The sequence below is a fragment of the Mobula hypostoma genome, unplaced genomic scaffold, assembly GCF_963921235.1.
Source record: "Mobula hypostoma unplaced genomic scaffold, sMobHyp1.1 scaffold_70, whole genome shotgun sequence".
Lineage (NCBI taxonomy): Eukaryota > Metazoa > Chordata > Chondrichthyes > Myliobatiformes > Myliobatidae > Mobula > Mobula hypostoma.
Genome location: NW_026948262.1, coordinates 80999 through 100788, shown reverse-complemented (window position 1 = coordinate 100788; position 19790 = coordinate 80999). Strand labels below are relative to the sequence as shown.

General features: G+C 46.1%; 1 protein-coding gene across 3 annotated transcripts in view; it reads left to right on the top strand.

Moving 5' to 3' along the window:
• LOC134342247 (alpha-2-macroglobulin-like) overlaps window positions 1-19182 on the top strand; it is a 182923-nt gene extending 163741 nt beyond the window's left edge. For all 3 annotated transcript variants that reach the window (XM_063040210.1, XM_063040209.1, XM_063040208.1), the window contains exons 35-38: window positions 5075-5143; window positions 5257-5362; window positions 11502-11540; window positions 19082-19182. In XM_063040210.1, coding sequence (XP_062896280.1) covers window positions 5075-5143; window positions 5257-5362; window positions 11502-11540; window positions 19082-19104 — 237 coding nt within the window. In that variant the 3' untranslated portion in view covers window positions 19105-19182. The remainder of the gene's footprint in view (window positions 1-5074; window positions 5144-5256; window positions 5363-11501; window positions 11541-19081) is intronic.
• Window positions 19183-19790: the final 608 nt, after the last annotated feature.

The following is a 19790-nucleotide window of genomic DNA, read 5'->3' as shown; positions in this document are numbered from 1 at the left end:
ACGGGTCATATTCTGCATGGATGTCGGTGACCAGTGGTGTGCCTCAGGGATCTGTTCTGGGACCCCTACTCTTCTGGATTTTTATAAATGACCTGGATGAGGAAGTGGGGGATGTGTTAGTAAATTTGCTGATGACACAAAGGTTGGAGGTTTTGTGGATACTGTGGAGGGCTGTCAGAGGTTACAGCGGGACATCGATAGGATGCAAAACTGGGCTGAGAAGTGGCAGACGGAGTTCAATCCAGATAAGTGTGAGGTGGTTCATTTTGGTAGGTCAAATATGATGGCAGAATGTAGTATTAATGGTAAGACTCTTGGCAGTGTGGAGGATCAGAGGGATCTTGGGGTCCGAGTCCATAGGATGCTTAAAGCAGCTGCGCAGGTTGACTCTGTGATTAAGAAGGCGTACGGTGTATTGGCCTTCATCAACCGTGGAATTGAATTTAGGAGCCGAAAGGTAATGTTGCAGCTATATAGGACCCTGATCAGACCCCACTTGGAGTACTGTGCTCAGTTCTGGTCGCCTCACTACAGGAAGGATGTGGAAACCATAGAAAGGGTGCAGAGGAGATTTACAAGGATGTTGCGTGGATTGGGGAGCATGCATTATGAGAATAGGTTGAGTGAACTCAGCCTTTTCTCCTCGGAGCTACGGAGGATGAGAGGTGACCTGATAGAGGTGTATAAGGTGACGAGAGGCATTGATCGTGTGGATTTAAACGCAAACAACAGGAATTCTGCAGATGTTGGAAATTCAAGCAACATACATCAAAGTTGCTGGTGAACGCAGCAGGCCAGGCAGCATCTGTTGGAAGAGGTGCAGTCGACGTTTCAGGCCAAGACCCTTCGTCAGGACTAACTGAAGGAAGAGTGAGTAAGGGATTTGAAAGTTGGAGGGGGAGGGGGAGGGGGAGATCCAAAATGATAGGAGAAGACAGGAGGGGGAGGGATAGAGCCGAGAGCTGGACAGGTGATAGGCAAAAGGGGTACGAGAGGATCATGGGACAGGAGGTCCGGGAAGAAAGGCAAGGGGGGGGGGACCCTGAGGATGGGCAAGAGGTATATTCCAGAGGGACAGAGGGAGAAAAAGGAGAGTGAGAGAAAGAATGTGTGCATAAAAATAAGTAACAGATGGGGTACGAGGGGGAGGTGGGGCCTTAGCGGAAGTTAGAGAAGTCGATGTTCATGCCATCAGGTTGGAGGCTACTCAGACAGAATATAAGGTGTTGTTCCTCCAACCTGAGTGTGGCTTCATCTTTACAGTAGAGGAGGCCGTGGATAGACATGTCAGAATGGGAATGGGATCGTGTGGATAGTCAGAGGCTTTTTCCCAGGGCTGAAATGGTTGCCACAAGAAGACACAGGTTTAAGGTGCTGGGGAGTAAGTACAGAGGAGATGTCAGGGGTAAGTTTTTTTACTCAGAGAGTGGTGAGTGGGTGGAATGGGCTGCCGGCAACGGTGGTGGAGGTGGATACGATACGGTCTTTTAAGAGACATTTAGATAGGTACATGGAGCTCAGTAAAATAGAGGTCTATAGGTAAGCCTAGTAATTTCTAAGGTAGGGACATGTTCGGCACAACTTTGTGGGCCGAAGGGCCTTTATTGTGCTGTAGGTTTTCTATGTTGTATGTTCTAAACCCCAAGCTGCTCCTTACTTTGAAACACCAGCGTTTGTGACCTGCAGGATCCCAGCAGCATCCAGCGTGTTTCTTCCGATTTCCCGCATCTGACATCACACCATGGCATCTCCAGTCCTGGTTCGCCGAGGTTGTCACAGCGACATGGCGGGCTGACATAATGCTACAGTGACAGCTACGAGGGTTCAACTTCCACCTCTGTCTGGGTTTCTCATAAGACTATAAGACAAAGGAGCAGAAGTCGGCCATTCGGCCCATCGAGTCTGTTCTGCCATTTTATCATGAGCTGATCCATTCTCCCATTTAGTCCCATTCCCCCGCCTTCTCACCACACCCTTTGATGCCCTGGCTACTCAGATACCTATCAATATCTGCCTTAAATACACCCAATGACTTGGCCTCCACGGCAACAAATTCCATAGATTCACCACCTTCTGGCTAAAAAAATTTCTTCGCATTTCTGTTCTGAAAGGGCGCCCTTCAATCCTTAAGTCATGCCCTCTCGTACTAGACTCCCCCATCATGGGAACAACTTTGCCACATCCACTCTGTCCATGCCTTCCAACATTCGAAATGTTTCTATGAGGTCTCCCCTTGTTCTTCTAAACTCCAAGGAATACAGTCCAAGAGCGGACAAACGTTCCTCATTTGTTAACCCTCTCATTCCCAGAATCATTCTAGTGAATCTTCTCTGCACCCTCTCCAACGTCAGCACATCCCTTCTTAAATAAGGAGACCAAAACTGCCCACAGTACTCCAAGTGAGGTCTCACCAGTGCCTTATAGAGCCTCAACATCACATCCCTGCTCCTATACTCTATTCTTCGAGAAATGAATGCCAACATTGCATTCGCCTTCTTCACCACCGACTCAACCCGGAGGTTCACCTTAAGGGTATCCTGTACCCTTAAGGGTAACCTTAAGGGTATCTCCCAGGACTTTCCCACACTTCAAAGACACGTCGTGATACTGCAGGCTTCGTGTTGACGAAAATTGATGCAGTCCATGGTATGTTTTGACTTTCATGCGACCAAGTCAAAACCCATCTTTCGATAGTTAGCTCAGCCCCTCGCTCAGGCAGTGGACAGTAGCTCGCGAGAGTTCGCTGCCCTGAACCACTCTTTCAGCAAGTCCCCAGGATAGATCCCCTCCTTGAACAGGGATGTGATTTTCAGAGGTCCCGTTGGTGTTTCCATAGCTCTGGGATCGTATGGGATGGGGTTACCAACCCTGTTCCTTTACGGTATACGTTAACGATCTGGAAGAGGGGGCCGAGTGTAGTGTGTCTAAGTTTGCTGATGACACTAAACTGAGTGGCAAAGCAAATTGTGCAGGGGATGCGGTGAGCCTGCAGGGAGATACAGATAAGTTAAGTGAGAGGGCGACAGTTTGGCAGACGGAGTACAATGTTTGTAAATGCAAGGTCACTCACTTTGGAAGGAAAAATGGAAGATCAGATGATTATTTAAATGGTCAAAAATTGCAGCATGCTGTTGTGCAGACGAACTTGGGAGTGCTTGTGTGTGAATCGCAAAAGGTTGGATTGCAGGCACAGCAGGCTGTCAAGAAGGCAAGTGGGACGTTGGCCTTCATTGCTAGAGGGACTGAACTTAAGAGCAGGGAGGTTATGCTGCAACTGTACAGACAATAGACAATAGGTGCAGGAGTAGGCCATTCAGCCCTTCGATCCAGCACCGCCATTCACTGTGATCATGGCTGATCATCCACAATCTGTATCCAGTTCCTGCCTTATCCCCATAACCTTTGATTCCGCGATCTTTAAGAGCTCTATCCATCTCTTTCTTGAAAGCGTCCAGAGAATTGGCCTCCACAGCCTTCTGGGGCAGAGCATTCCATATATCCACTACTCTCTGGGTGAAAAAGTTTTTCCTCAACTCCGTTCTAAATGGCCGACCCCTTATTCTCAAACTGTGGCCTCTGGTTCTGGACTCCCCCACCAGCGGGAACATGCTTCCTGCCTCCAGCGTGTCTAATCCCTTAATAATCTTATATGTTTCAATAAGATTCCCTCTCAGTCTTCTAAATTCCAGAGTATTCAAGCCCAGTCCCTCCAATCTTTCGACATATGACAGTCCCGCCATCCTGGGAATTAACCTTGTGAACCTACGCTGCACTCCCTCAATAGCAAGAATATCCTTCCTCAAATTTGGAGACCAAAACTGCACACAGTACTCCAGGTGTGGTCTCACCAGGGCCCTGTACAGCTGCAGAAGGACCTCTTTGCTCTTATACTCAATTCCCCTTGTTATGAAGGCCAGCATGCCATTAGCTTTCTTCACTGCCTGCTGTACCTGCATGCTTGCTTTCAGTGACTGATGTACAAGGACACCTAGATCTCGTTGTGCTTCCCCTTTTCCTAACTTGACTCCATTTAGGTAATAATCTGCCTTCCTGTTCTTACCACCAAAGTGGATAACCTCACATTTATCCACATTAAACTGCATCTGCCCACTCATCCAGCCTGTCCAAGTCACCCTGCATTCTCATAACATCCTCCTCACATTTCACACTGCCACCCAGCTTTGTGTCATTGGCAAATTTGCTAATGTTACTTTTAATTCCCTCATCTAAATCATTGATATATATTGTAAACAGCTGCGGTCCCAGCACTGAACCCTGCGGTACCCCACTGGTCACCGCCTGCCATTCTGAAAGGGACCCGTTAATCGCTACTCTTTGTTTCCTGTCAGCCAGCCAATTTTCAATCCATGTCAGTACTCTGCCCCCAATACCACGTGCAGGGAACTGGTGAGGCCGCACCTGGAGAACTGTGTGCAGTTCTGGTCTCCTGACTTGAGGAAAGATATACTGACTTTGGAGGCAGTGCAGAGGAGGTTCACAGGGAGTCGGGGGGGGGGGGTTAGACTCTGAGGAGATGATTGAGTCGCCTGGGATTGTACTCGCTGGAATTCAGACGAATGACAGGAGATCTTGTAGAAACATATAAAATTATAAAAGGGATAGATAAGATAGAGGCAGGAAAATTGTTTCCACTGGGAGGTAAGACCAGAAGTAGGGGACATAGCCTCAAGATTCGGGGGAGTAGATTAGGACGGAGATGACAAGGAAATGTTTTTCCCCAGAGAGTGGTGAATCTGTGGAATTCTCTGCCCAATGAAGCAGGGGAGGGTACTCAGTAAATATACTTAAGACAAGGTTGGATAGGTTTTTGCATTGTAGGGGAATTAAGGGTTACTCCGACCCCTCCTATTTCTTGTGTTCTTATGTTCACAGCCGGGCTCCAGCCAGGAGGGGACAGAGAGTGGAGGGGTGGAGGGGAGTTAGATGAGAAGGCATGATGCAGGGAGCGAATGAGGGGAGGGAGAGGGAGTGGATGGATTTGCGGGGGGGCGGTTCGAGAATATATAAAAACAAACTAATGTTTGATCATTATAATTACTTTTCTCTGCTACAGATTGCGCACCATCCTCGTATCAGTAAGATAGAGACAGAGGGCGGCCACTTGGTGATGTACATTCCAGAGGTGAGTCCCTAATCTGCTTCGGCTTGGGAGAGGGGACGTCTGGGCATTGGGGGAGCAGGGGACGTTGCGAAGAGATCTCATGGTAAATTCCCAACCCACCACTCGCCCTGCAGATGGACAAGCTCTCGTCTGTACAAGTGTCCGTTCCCCTTCACCGGGACTTTGTGGTGGAGAATCTTCAGGATGCCTACGTGAAGGTCTATGACTACTATGAGACAGGTATGCACCTGACCCCTCCTTTTTCCTTTCCAACACATTCACCACCACCCTGGCCACCGGGCACCTCTCCTCCCTGCTCTCTGCCCAGCGGATCCTGCCCTACCCCCTTTCCACAATTACACTCAACGTCACCCCTCCTACCACCCTCCAACCTGCTCTCCACACCCCTCTTTCCCCACGCCCCTCCCTACCCATCAACCCTCTCCATGCTCCCTCCATATCCCCCTATACAGCTCTCTCTGCCGAAAACCCTACCCATTTGCAATTGCTCCTCTAAACTCACATCCTCGCCTCTCCCTCAATCCCTCCATATCCTGTTCCACACATTCTCGGCCCGCCCCCTCAAATCCATCCACTCACTCTCCCTCCCCTCGTTCGCTCCCTGCATCAGGTGCTCTCGTCTCATTTTCATTTAAAAATTTTTTATATTAATTATTATTGAAGATCAACAAAAAAAATTAAAGTAATCAAGTCAACATGTCAATATGTACAATGAGGAATTAAATGACCAAATAACTGATTAACAAAGCTAAACAATATATCAATAATAATAAGAAAAAATAAAGTGTTAAGAATTTTTTTTGGAAAAAAGAAAGAAGGGAAAAAAGGACCCCGACTAACTAAAACAAAAAAAAAACCCGGAACTATACGCCATACAAGCTTCCATAAAAGAAAAACATCAATCTGCCAACTCAAATCCATTTAAAGAAGAATCAGAAGGAAACCATCTTAATTAACTCAAATCAGATGATAGTAGCGGGCAAAAGAACCCCACCTTTTCTCAAAGACAAATCGAGGATCAAAAGTTCGACTTCTGATTTTCTCCAAACTAAGACATAGCATCACCTGAGAGAATCATTGTATCAAAGTGGGAGCAGAGGCATCTTTCCATTTCAATAAAATAGCCCTTCTGACCAATAATGTGACAAATGTAATTACATATTGGTCTGATGTAGAAATACCGTGAATATATTGAGGGATTATACTGAACAAAACTGTCAATTTATTAGGTTGTAAATTAATTTTTAAAGCTTTAGAAATTGTAGAGAAAATACATTTCCAAAAATGTTTCAATACAGAATACGACCAAAACATATGTGTCAATGTAGCTGTCTCAGTTTTACATCTATCACACTGACTATCAACATTAGGAAACATTTTAGACAGTCTGTCCTTTGTCAAATAGTAACGATGTACAACTTTAAATTGAATTGAAGAGTGACTGGCACACATCGAAGAAGAGTTAACCAACTTCAAAATTCGCAACCAATCCTCTGTTATCAAGGTCATGTTAAGCTCTCTTTCCCAATCTTGCTTAATCTTAAGTGAAGGGTATTTGTACTGTTGTAACAGTAAATTATAAATTTTCCCAATAAAACCTTTCACTAAAGGGTTCATTTTTAAAATAATGTCTAACAGGTCAGAATCCTGTATATATAGAAAATCACTTAAATATTCTTGTAAGAAATGTCTGACTTGAAGATATTGCAAGAAATGTGAGTACGAGAGAGAGTATTTAGCAACTAATTTCTCAAAAGACATCAATTGGCCTTCTTGAAACAGATCCATGAAGGAATAGATTCCTTTATTCCTCCAAAGAAGAAAGGTAGGATCACTTAATGAAGCTTTAAATAAATAATTTTGATAAATTAAACTAAGAAGGTTAAATTTTTTGAGATTAAAAAAAATTACGAAACTGGTACCAAATTCGTAATGACTGTTTAATCATAGGATATAAATTTAGATTAGAAATTTTGGCCAGTTGTACAGGTAATGAAGCTCCTAATAACGAGGTTAAGTAAAGCTGTTTCACAGCTTTCAATTCCAAATCAGCCCAAGGTGGTCGTTCATTTTTATCAGCCCAATATAACCAGGAACACATATAACGTATATTAACAGCCCAATTGTACATTCTTAAATTAGGCAGAGCAAGACCTCCATCCTTTTTTAATTTTTGTAAATGATCTTTTCCAATTCTTGGTCTTTTATTATTCCAAACAAAAGAAATGAAATAATAGAATCAACCTGATCAAAAAAACTTCTTAGTTAAAAAAATTTAAAAAATAGGAATATATTGAAATATGTATAAGAATTTTGGTAAAATCATCATCTTAACTGCATGAATTTGACCAGCTAATGGAAGTGTAAGTGGGTTCCACCTACAAAATAATTGCTTCATAAAATCCACTAAAGGAACCAAATTAGCCCTGTAAAGGTCTCTCTGACTTTTGGTGATAATAATACCTAAATATTTAAAAGAGTCCGTAATTTTAAGAGGAATGCAACTCCTCTCCACCCTTCCACTCTCCGTCCCCTCTTGGCAGGGGCGTATCTACGGAAAATATACGCCTATGGCAAGCACTGAAATTGTGCCCCAGTCCAAACATCTGACACCCATCTTTTAGATAACTTTACCATAGTATCAGCCCAAAAATACAGGTCAAGCTCATTAATCTTTTAATTAATGAATTATTGCACGACATGAAAATTATAACTGCACCTTCCTGGCTTTCACTGATACAAATTGGTCTGTGATGTGATCAAAGTCAGTTTTTTTCAGTTTCTTCTCTTTCTACACTCAGCAGAGCAAGATCACGGAGTCTGCCTTGACCCATGGAGGCTCTCAGATACGAAAGTATTAGTTTTAACTTGCTGAGTGATCTCTCACAGCTGGCGATGGAAACTGCGATGGTTAGCAATGTGAAGATTGGGGAAGACGCTCTCATCTCCATACTGAGCAATAAATTCAAGAAGCTCTTCAGGTTTTGTTATTTTCATGTTGACTCGCCTTGATAGCAACATTCTGCAATCCAAAATTTCTTCATGTAGCTGCTGTCCATCAACATCAGAGCTGTACAATTCGCCCAAATTTTCACACTTCTTCTTTAGGTCGTTACTGTCGGCACCGTAACACAGTCCCTCGACGTTGAGAAGGAACCCAAAGTTGGCGTCAGTGTCGTGCAAACGAGCGAACCTTTTGTCCATGTCTCTGTGAAGACGGTCGAGTGTTCCCTTCATGACTCTTTCCATTTCCTCTTTAGCTGTTAACCCAACCCAGTGTCTCTCGAGTTCTCATCAACCATTCGTTTCTTTCGTCTCTGACATCCTTCAACTTTAATATTCCGTTTTGACAGAGACCGACTCCTTCTTCGAGTGACTCACTGATCAACACTTCTCTTTCGTCATAAAAATGATCTCGGAGGGCTTTCAAATCCAGGGCAGCATCGTGGAAGTTCACGCTAGGATCCTGCAGCCTCTTTTGAATACGGTCAATGGGAATGAGTATTTTGTTCCAAATTCCCAGCAAAATCAGAAAATCGTAACTCAACATGCAGATGTAGAGCTGCCTTGCGTCGCTTCTTGTGTCACTGGTCTCGTTTTCACTGTCTGTCATGTCCTGGAGAAATTGAAGTATCTCCTCAAGGTACTTGTTGACGGGCTTCACTGCTTCTGTCCTTGCACTCCACCTGGTTTCGAACTCCGACTTAACAACCACAGGCACGGCGTTTTTGAGTTTTTCGCAGCGCTGTGTTGAACGAGAGATTGGCTGCATGTACACCCACCAAGTTGAGTGAGTGATTGTCACAGTTCACAAACACTGTTGTTTTTCTCACTTATTCTTTGATGAGTGGGCATGTGGCCAAGTGGTTAAGGCATTGGACTAGTGACCTGAAGGTCGTGAGTTCGAGCCCTAGCCGAGGGAACGTGTTGTGTCCTTGAGCAAGGCACTTAATCACACATTGCTCTGCGACGACACCAGTGCCAAGCTGTATGGGTCCTATTGCCCTTCCCTTGGACAACATTGGTGTCGTGGAGAGGGGAGACTTGCAGCATGGGCAACTGCTGGTCTTCCATACAACCTTGCCCAGGCATGCGCCCTGGAGAGTGAAGACTTTCCAGGCGCAGATCCATGGTCTCGCAAGACTAACGGATGCCTTTACTCTTTGATGAACACCACTTCTGTGCCCAGCCATCACAGCAGTGTTGTCATAGCACTGTGACAGACAATCTTGTTGCTCCATTTCATCCTTCTCCAGCTGTTTCAAGGTGTCTTCGACCAAGCTCTCAGCATCCTTCTGGCTTATCTGGATAAAACCAAGGAAGGACTCTCTAACACGGACTGTTTTCCTCTCAAAATCAACTTCCACATACCTCACTACTTTTGACATCTGCTCACGGTGCGCCTGATCAGGAGTCGAGTCGAACATGAGACCATAGTACTTGGCTTTACGAATGCTTCTCAGTAAACTCTGGCAAGCAGTGAATGCCATCATGTGGATGAATTTGTCCTGGACACCCGGGGAAAGATAAGACGTGGATCCAGGATGACTTTCCACGTGAATGAGGTGTTCTTTTATGACGGGGTCAAAGATGGCCAGTAGTTTCAGTAAGCCAAGGAAATTTCCCACGTTGGAGTCATCGTCTAGCTGAAGTGACTCCCTGTGTCCTCGCAAAGCCAGGTTCTGAGTCGCAAGGAATTTTATGCAGTGAAGGATTCTCGTCAAGATATCAGGCCAATTCTGCTTTTCCTTCTCAATCTGTGACCGAAATATCGCGTCAATAACTCCTCTTTCCAGCTAAATTTCTTTCCACTGTGTGAAGCATTCCCGATGATTCTTGGCATTTTCATGAAGACTAATCCTTTCAGGTGTTTTCCACTGGTTGAACGCACTTTCCTGTTCCAATGAGGATTGATGGTCTGACGCGGAATAGTGAAGACAACAGATACAAAATGCGGACTTTTTAGAAGGGGAATAGACCAACCATGAGCGAGTCACTTCCTCACCACAACCATTTCTCAGTTTCCTTTTGAACCAAATTTTATTCGTTGAGCAATTTGTTGGTAGGAAAGGCCCCTCACTGTTCTGGAAATACTTCGAACCCAGCTTTAATTTTTCTGTTCTCAACGCGTCAGGACGAATTGCTTTTCCAGTGTTCTTGTCGAACTTCAGAAGTCCAATCTCATGCTGTTCAATCACCTCTGGTGTGACAGTTCGAAGCTCTTTGACACCATCCAGTTCACTAGGTTCAGTGTCGTCAGGTTCAATCTCGTCAATAAACTCATCATCACCACCACCACCATCGTCTTCCCCTCCTGTCATGTCCACGTTCTCTGTGGCAGCCTCACTCTTAATCTCGCCATTCTCTCATCTATCTGACTTGACTTCCTCTCGGCTTGAGAGGCATTTGTACTCGATCGGCCTTCGGATTCTAACAAACTTGTAGCAGGTGCAGGCGCCTCCATGGAACGTGTCGAACTACTTGTTCCGGCCTTTTCAAAGAAGGGCATGAAGAACATGCTCGACTTCTTGGCTTCCTCCGCCTCCAACTTCCGTCTCTTCCGTCCCTCAGCTCCACTTTCCTTCTTGTTCGTAAAGAAATCTTTCACGGTCTTCTTACACAACGCTCTGAAGTAAGTTCATTCTAGTGCTTCTCACCCGTGATAATCAAAGATCATACATCTGAAGAAAATTCTTTTTTCACCATCTGAGGATGGCTTGTCTGACTTTAAATGCTCAGTGGCGGCCCCACTTCAAGTGGTGCCCAGAGCACCTGCCATACCTGCATACCTTAGATACACCACTGCCTCCTGGGCTTCCATCTCCCTTGATTCTCCGAGCCCGTCACCCCTCAGTCCCCTCCACTCATTCCGCACATGCCCCCCTTCCCCGGGGCCTAACACCACCCTCCATCCTTGCCTTCACCCTCCCTGAACTCATGTTCAGACAGCTCCTCCTCACTCCGTTCTGCACAATGACACTCTTTCCTGTCCACTCCCTTTCCCTCGCTCCACTCCCTTTTCCTCCCCTCCGCTCCCTTTCCTCCCCTCTGCTCCACTCTCTTTCCCTCCCTCCACTCCCTTTCCCTCCCTCCACTCCCTTTCCCTCCCTCCACTCCCTTTCCCTCCCTCCACTCCCTTTCTCTCATTCCATTCCCTTTCCCTCCCTCCACTCTTTTTCCCTCCCTCCACTCCCTTTCTTTCCCCTCCACTCCCTTTCTCTCCCCTCCATTCCCTTTCTCTCCCCTCCATTCCCTTTCCCTCCCTCCACTCTTTTTCCCTCCCCTCCACTCCCTTTCTTTCCCCTCCCTTCCTCCAGCCCATCTGACCGTACAATCCCTCCCATTTTATCTCTTTCAGACGAGTCCGCCATCGCTGGATACCACTGGCCCACACAAGGTGAGATCCCGCGGAGCCCCTCCCTGTGCGAGGGCAATCTAGCAAGTTTGAGAGCTTACCGCCAGCCCTCCCTCCCGCCCTCCGCTGCCCGCGCTTCCCTCCTACCACCCTGACACTACTCCTCAGGACTGGATGTGGCCTGCTTTCTGTGGGCATGGTCCTATCCAGGGTTAGCGATGCAGAGGGGATTCGTCAAGTATGGGGTCTTCCCACCTTTCACTGAGGAATGCTATAGAACAAAGGGATCTGGGAATACAGGTCTACAATTCATTAAGAGTGGTGTCACAGGTAGATAAAGAAAGCTTTTGGGGACATTGGCCATCATAAATCAAAGTATTGAGTACAGGGGGTGGAATGTTATGTTGGGTTGTATAAAACTCCGGTGAGGCCTAATTTGCAGTTTTGGTCACCTACCTACTGGAAAGATGATAATAAGATTGAAAGACTACAGAGAAAATTTACAAGGCTGTAGGAAAAAACAACACTACAGTACAGAACAGGCTTTCGGCCTACAACGTTGCTGGGCCTTGAGGACCTGAGTCACAGGGAAGGGTTGAATAGGGCCTTAATTCCCTAGAACGTAGACGATTGAAGGGGAAATTCAATCGAGCCGTACAGAATTATGAAGGGCACGGAGTGGATAAATGCCAGAAGGCCTTTTTTCCACTGACGTTGTGCAAGACCAGAGGTGAAGAGTCTGAGGGGAGTGAAATGATTTATTTTCTTCAGTATTCACTAAGGAGAAGGATATTGAATTGTGTAAGGTAAAGGAAACAAGAAGGGTAGTTTTGGAAAGTATGACGATTAAAGAAGAGGAAGTAATGTTGCTTTTAAGGAATATAAAAGTGGATAAGTCTCCGGGTCCAGACAAGATATTCCCTAGGACCTTGAGGAAAGTTAGTGTGGAAATAGCAGGGGCTCTGACAGAAAAATTTCAAATATCATTAGAAACAGGGATGGTGCTGGAGGATTGGCGTATTGCTCATGTTGTTCCATTGTTTAAAAAGGGTTCTAAGAGTAAACCTAGCAATTATCGGCCGGTGAGTTGTGAGTGGTGGGTAAATTAATGGAAAGTATTCTTAGAGATGGTATGTATAATTATCTGGATAGACAGGGTCTGATTAGGAACAGTCAACATGGATTTGTGCGTGGAAGGTCATGTTTGACAAATCTTATTGAATTTTTTGATGAGGTTGCGGAGAAGGTGGACGAAGGTACAGCGGTAGATGTTGTCTATATGGACTTCAGTAAGGCCTTCAGCTCGGAAGGTTCAATCGTTAGGTATTAATATTGAAGTAGTAAGATGGATCCAGCAGTGGCTGGATGGGGGATGCCAGAGAATAGTGGTGGATAACTGTGTGTCAGTTTGGAGGCCGGTGTCTAGCGCTGTGCCTCAGGGATCTGTACTGGGTCCAATGTTGTTTGTCATATATATTAATGATCTGGCTGATGGGGTGGTAAATTGGATTAGTAAGTATGCAGATGATACTAAGATAGGTGACGTTGTGGATAATGAAGTAGGTTTTCAAAGCTTGCAGAGAGATTTAGGCCAGTTAGAAGAGTGGGCTGAAAGATGGCAGATGGAGTTTAATGCTGATAAATGTGAGGTGCTACATTTTGGTGGGACTAATCAAAATAGGACATACATGGTAAATGGTAGGGCATTGAAGAACGCAGTAGAACAGAGGGATCTAGGAATAATGGTGCATAGTTCCCTGAAGGTGGAATCTCATGTGGGTATGGTGGTGAAGAAAGCTTTTGGTATGCTGGCCTTTATTAATCAGAGCATTGAGTATAGGAGTTGGGATGTAATGTTGAAATTGTACAAGGCATTGGTGAGGCCAAATTTGGAGTCTTGTGTACAGTACTGGTCACCGAATTATAGGAAAGATGTCAATAAAATTGAGAGAGTACAGAGGAGATTTACTAAGATGTTGCCTGGGTTTCATCTCCTGAGTTACAGAGAAAGGTTGAACAAGTTGGGTCTTTATTCTTTGGAGCGTAGAAGGTTGAGGGGGGACTTGATAGAGGTATTTAAAATTATGAGGGGGATAGATAGAGTTGACGTGGATATGCTTTTTCCATTGAGAGTGGGGGAGATTCAAACAAGAGGACATGAGTTGAGAGTTAAAGGGCAAAAGTTCAGGGGTAACACGAGGGGGAACTTCTTTACTCAGAGAGTGGTAGCTGTGTGGAATGAGAAGTGGTTGGGGCAGGTTCGATGTTGTTGTTTAAAGTTAAATTGGATAGATATATGGACAGGAAAGGAATGGAGGGTTATGGGCTGAGTGCAGGTCAGTGGGACTGGGTGAGAGTAAGAGTTCGGCACGGACTAGAAGGGCCAAGATGGCCTGTTTCCGTGCTGTGATTGTTATAGGGTTATTAAGGGGAGCATGGAGAAGAACTTCTTCACTCAGAAGATGGTGAGAGTGCGGACCACAGAGGTGCTGGACCCGATTTTCATTTCCGCATTCAGTACACAGGTGGCAGGGGGCTGGAGGGCAATGGTCCCTGATGCAGGTCAATGGGTCCAGACGGAGTTGCAGTCAGCAAGGACCAGATGTGCCCTTCGGCAGACGGACAGCAGCATGAAAGGAGGTGACCCATTCCCCCACCGCCATCCAATTCTGAGGAGGGGGGTCAAAGGTCGAAGATGGCATCCCCTCTGGCACATCATCTCACAGCGACAGGCCGGACCCTGGGCTTTCGCCTGTGGTGTCAAATCCGCCCGTGAATCCACGAAATGGGTAGAGGGACACAGCAACACAATGCAGGGTCCCTGAAAGAAGACCGGCTGGATACAAAAGGCGCGTGGTGTGCTGGCCTTCATTAGTCGAGGGATTGAGTTCAAGAGCCGCAAGGTTCGACCCACACTGGGGTATAGTGTTCAGTTCTGCTCGCTTCACTACAGGAAGAATATGGAAGCTCTAGAGAGGGTGCAGAGGAGATTTAAGAAGCAGAGAAAACCTCCAGCACAATAGATAGATAGATAGATGGATAGATATACTTTATAATACAGGCCCTTCGGCCCACAATGCTGTGCCGAACATGTCCTTACCTTAGAAATTACCTAGAGTTCCCATAGCCCTCTATTTTTCTAAGCTCCGTGTAACTATCCAGGAGTCTCTTAAAAGACCCCATCGTATCTGCCCCCACCAATGTCACTGGCAGGCCATTCAATGTACTCACCTCTCTCTCTGTAAAAGAATTACCCCGACATCTCCTCTGTACCTACTTCCAAGCATCTTAAAAATATGCCCTCTCTTGCTAGCCATTTCAGCCCTGAGAAAAAGCCTCCGACTATCCACACGATCAATGCCTCTCATCATCTTATACACCTCTATCAGGTCACTGCTCATCCTTCGTCACTTCAAGGAGAAAAGGCCGAGTTCACTCAACCGATTCTCAGAAGGCATGCTCCCCAATCCAGGCAACATCCTTGTAAATCTCCTCTGCACCCTTTCTGTGGTTTTCACATCCTTCCTGTAGTGAGGCGACCAGAACTGAGCAGCTCAGTACTCCAAGTGGGGTCTGACCAGGGTCCCATTACCTCTCGGCTCTTAAACTCAATCCCACGGTTGATGAAGGCCAATGCACCGTATGCCTTTGTAACCACAGAGTCAACCTGCGTAACAGCTTTGAGTGTCCTATGGACTCAGACCCCAAGATCCCTCTGACCCTCCACACTGCCAAGAGTCTTACCATTAATACTATAATCTGCCACCATATTTGACCTACCAAAATGAACCACCTCACACTTATCTGGGTGAACTCCATCCGCCACTTCTCAGCCCAGTTTTGCATCCTATCAATGTCCCGTTGTAACCTCTGACAGCCCTCCACACTATCCACAACACCCCCAACCTTTGTGTCATCAGCAAATTTACTAACCCATCCCTCCACTTCCTCATCCAGGTCATTTACAAAAATCACAAATAGTAGGGGTTCCAGAACAGATCCCTTGGATCCCATGCCTCCTTATTTTCGCATAAGCCTTGCATGGGGTACCTTATCAAATGCCTTGCTGAAATCTATATACACTACATCTACTGCTCTACTTTCATCAATGTGTTTAGTCACGTCCTCAAAAAATTCAATCAAGCTTGTAAGGCATGTCCTGCCTTTGACAAAGCTATGCTGATCATTCCTAATCATATTATGCTCCTACAAATGTTCATAAATCCTGCCTCCCAGGATCTCCTCCATCAACTTACCAACCACTGAAGTAAGACTCATTGGACTATAAATTCCTGGGCCATCTCTACTCCCTTTCTTGAATAAGGGAACAACATCCGCAACTCTCCAATCCTCCAGAACCTCTCCCGTCCCCATTTATGGTGCAAAGATCATTGCCAGAGGCTCAGCAATCTTCTCCCACGCCTCCCACAGTAGCCTGGGGTACATTACGTCCAGTCCCGGTGACTTATCCAACTTGATACTTTCCAAAAGCTCCAGCACACCCTCTTTCTTAACGCCTATATGCTCAGGCTTTTCAGTCCACTGTAAGTCATCCCTACAATTGTCAAGATCCTTTTCCGTAGTGAATACTGAAGCAAATTATTCAGTAAGTAACTCTGCTATTTCCTCTGGTTCCATACACACTTTTCCACTGTCACACTTGATTGGTCCTATTCTTTCACGTCTTATCCTCTCGCTCTTCACATACTTGTAGAATGCCTTGGGGTTTTCCTTAATCCTGTCCGCCAAGGCCTTCTCATGGCCCCTTCTGGCTCTCTGAATTTCATTCCTAAGCTCCTTCCTGCTAGCTTTATAATCTTCTAGATCTCTATCACTACCTAGTTTTTCGAACCTTTTGTAAGCTCTTCCTTTTTTCTTGACCAGATTTACAACAGCCTTTGTACACCACGGTTCCTGTACCCTACCATCCTTTCCGTCTCATTGGAACGTACTTATGCACAGCCCCACACAAATATTCCCTGAACATTTGCCACATTTCTGCCGTACATTTCCCTGAGAACATCTGTTTCCAATTTATGCTTCCAAGTTCCTGCCTGATAGCCTCAGATTTCCCCTTACTCCAATTAAACCCTTTCCTAACTTGTCTCTTTCTATCCCTCTACAATGCTATGGTAAATGAGATAGAATTGTGATCGCTATCTCCAAAATGCTCTCCCACTGAGAGACCTGACACCTGACCAGGTTCATTTCCCAATACCAGATCAAGTACAGCCTCTCCTCTTGTAGGCTTATGTACATATTGTGTCAAAAATCCTTCCTGAGCACACCTAGCAAACTCTACCCCATCTAAACCCCTCGTTCTAAGGAGATGCCGATCGCTATTTGGGAAATTAAAATCTCCACCACGACAACCCTGACATTATTACACCTTATAGAATCTGTCTATCTATCTGCTCCTCGATGTCCCTGTTACTATTGGGTGGTGTATAAAAAACAACAAATAGAGTTATTGACCCCTTCCTATTCCTAACGTCCGCCCACAGAGACTCCATAGACAATCCCTCCATGTCTTCCTCCTTTTCTGCAGCCGTGACACCATCTCTGATCAGCAGTACCATGCCCCCACCTCTTTTACCTCCCTCCCTGTCCTTTCTGAAACATCTAAAGCCTGGCACTTGATGTAATTACTCCTGCCCCTGAGCCATCCAAGTCTCTGTAATGACCACAATATCATAACTCCAAGTACCGATCCACACTCTAAACTCATCCGCTTTATTCATAATACTCCTTGCATTAAAATAGACACATCTCAAACCATCGGTCTGAGCACGTCCCTTCTCTATCATCTGCTTATCCTCCCTCCCACAGTGTCTCCAAGCTTTCTCTATTTGTGAGCCAACCTTCCTCTCCGCCGTCACTTCAGTTCGGTTCCCACCCCATCAGCCATTCTAGTTTAAATTCTCCACAGGATGCTGCCTGGATTAGAGAGGGTGCAGAGGAGATTCACCAGGATGCTGCCTGGATTAGAGAGGGTGCAGAGGAGATTGACCAGGATGCTGCCTGGATTAGAGAGGGTGCAGAGGAGATTCACCAGGACGCTGCCTGGATTAGAGAGGGTGCAGAGGAGATTCACCAGGACGCTGCCTGGATTAGAGAGGGTGCAGAGGAGATTGACCAGGATGCTGCCTGGATTAGAGAGGGTGCAGAGGAGATTTACCAGGATGCTGCCTGGATTAGAGAGGGTGCAGAGGAGATTCACCAGGACACTGCCTGGATTAGAGAGGGTGCAGAGGAGATTCACCAGGATGCTGCCTGGATTAGAGAATATCTTTTATGAGGAGAGGTTGAGTGAGCTCGGGCTTTTCTCTTTGGAGCGAAGGAGGATGAGAGGTGACTTGATAGAGGTGTACAAGACGATAAGTGACGTAGATCGAGTGGACAGTTGAGACTTTTTCTGGAGGGAGGGTGGAAATGGCTAACACGAGGGGCATAATTTCTTGGTGATTGGAGGTAAGTATAGGGGGGATATCAGAGGTGGTTTACTTTACACAGAGAGTGGTGGGTGTGTCGAACGCCCTGTCAGGAGGTAGGTACATCAGGGATTTTTAAGAGACTCTCAGATAGACACCTGGATGACAGGAAGATGGAGAGAGGGTTAGATTGAGATTAGAGTAGGTTAATATTTTGGCACCACATCGAGGGTCGAAGGACCTGTACTGTGTTGTAATGTTTGAACATAGAACCTGTGTTAAAAACCTCCCTCTGACATCCCCCCCCCACCTATACTTTCTTCCGATCACCAAGAAATTATGTCCCCTCTTATTAGCCATTTTCACCCTCCATCGGGAAAATGTCTCTGGCTGTCCAGCCTTAAAAATATTCCCCCCTTGTAGTAGACATTCCCACCCCCACCCCAGCCTATTGAGCTGGAAAGAGTACAGAGAGAGATTTTGGAGGATGCTGCCGGCTCTCGAGGGCGAGAGTTACAGTAAGGGGGATAGGTAGCGTAGGATTTTGATCCTTGGAGGGTAGACGACCGAGAGATGACTTTGCAGGTGCATAGTAAATTATGAGCGCCATAGTGAAGCTGGACAGGGATCTTCCAAAGGGAGCACAGTTTTCAGGAGAGAAGGGGGAAGGTCTAAAAAAGGGACTCGAGGGAGATGGTTTTCACACAGAGGATGGAGAAAATACGGAATAGACCGAGCTGCTGCAGGAAGAGCCCTGTGCAGGTAGATTAACAGCATTCAAAAGGCCTTTCCATGGACGGGGGTTTAAAGATTAAAGATGACCTTTGTCACAAGTACGTCAACCGGAGAGTGAAATGTGTCACTGGCGTCAGCGAGGATTGTGCAGACAAGGCGTAGCATGGCTACAAGTTGTGGCAAAGATCATCTTTAATCTTTGAACCTCTCCCTATCAAAAGGCTTTTGGACTGTGGGAGGAAACTGGAGTGCACGCGGGAGGTCACGTGGCTGGGGGGGAGCGGTGGGGAACACACAAACTCCTTACTGACAGCGGGGGGAATGAAACCTCGATCGGTGATTGCTGGCCACGGGAAATGTTGGCATGGACCAGTTGGGCCATCTTGTATGACTCAGTCCCTTTGCTTCCTTTTACAGAGAAGAATCCCACAGCGACTTGAAGAGGACTTTTCTCCACAAGCGTTAAGAGCAATGTTTCAGTAACTTGTAATCACTCAAAATAAATAAATTTCTTAATCCATCGGTGTCATGCTGTATATCCAGACCCAAGCACAGGATCACACAGAGACCCGGAAGGGTTAAACAAAAATAGGAATTTTATTAACCAGAGAGACAAACAAGGTCTTGGATAACAAGGTCTAAGGCATTTAACAAGGTTCCACATGGTAGGCTAATTCAGAAAGTCAGAAGGCATGGGATCCAGGGAAGTTTGGCTAGGTGGATTCAGAATTGGCTTGCCTGTAGATGGCAGAGGGTCGTGGTGGAGGGAGTACATTCAGATTGGAGGATTGTGACTAGTGGTGTTCCACAAGGATCTGTTCTGGGACCTTGGTGGTGGTGCTGTAGATAGTGTAGCGGATTGTCGAAGATTGCAGAGAGACATTCATAGGATGCAGAAGTGGGCTGAGAAGTGGCAGATGGAGTTCAACCCGGAGAAGTGTGAGGTGGTACACTTTGGAAGGACAAACTCCAAGGCAGAGTACAAAGTAAATGGCAGTATATTTGGTAGTGTGGAGGAGCAGAGGGATCTGGGGGTGCATGTCCACAGATCCCTGAAAGTTGCCTCACAGGTAGATAGGGTAGTTATGAAAGCTTATGGGGTGTTAGCTTTCATAAATCGAGGGAC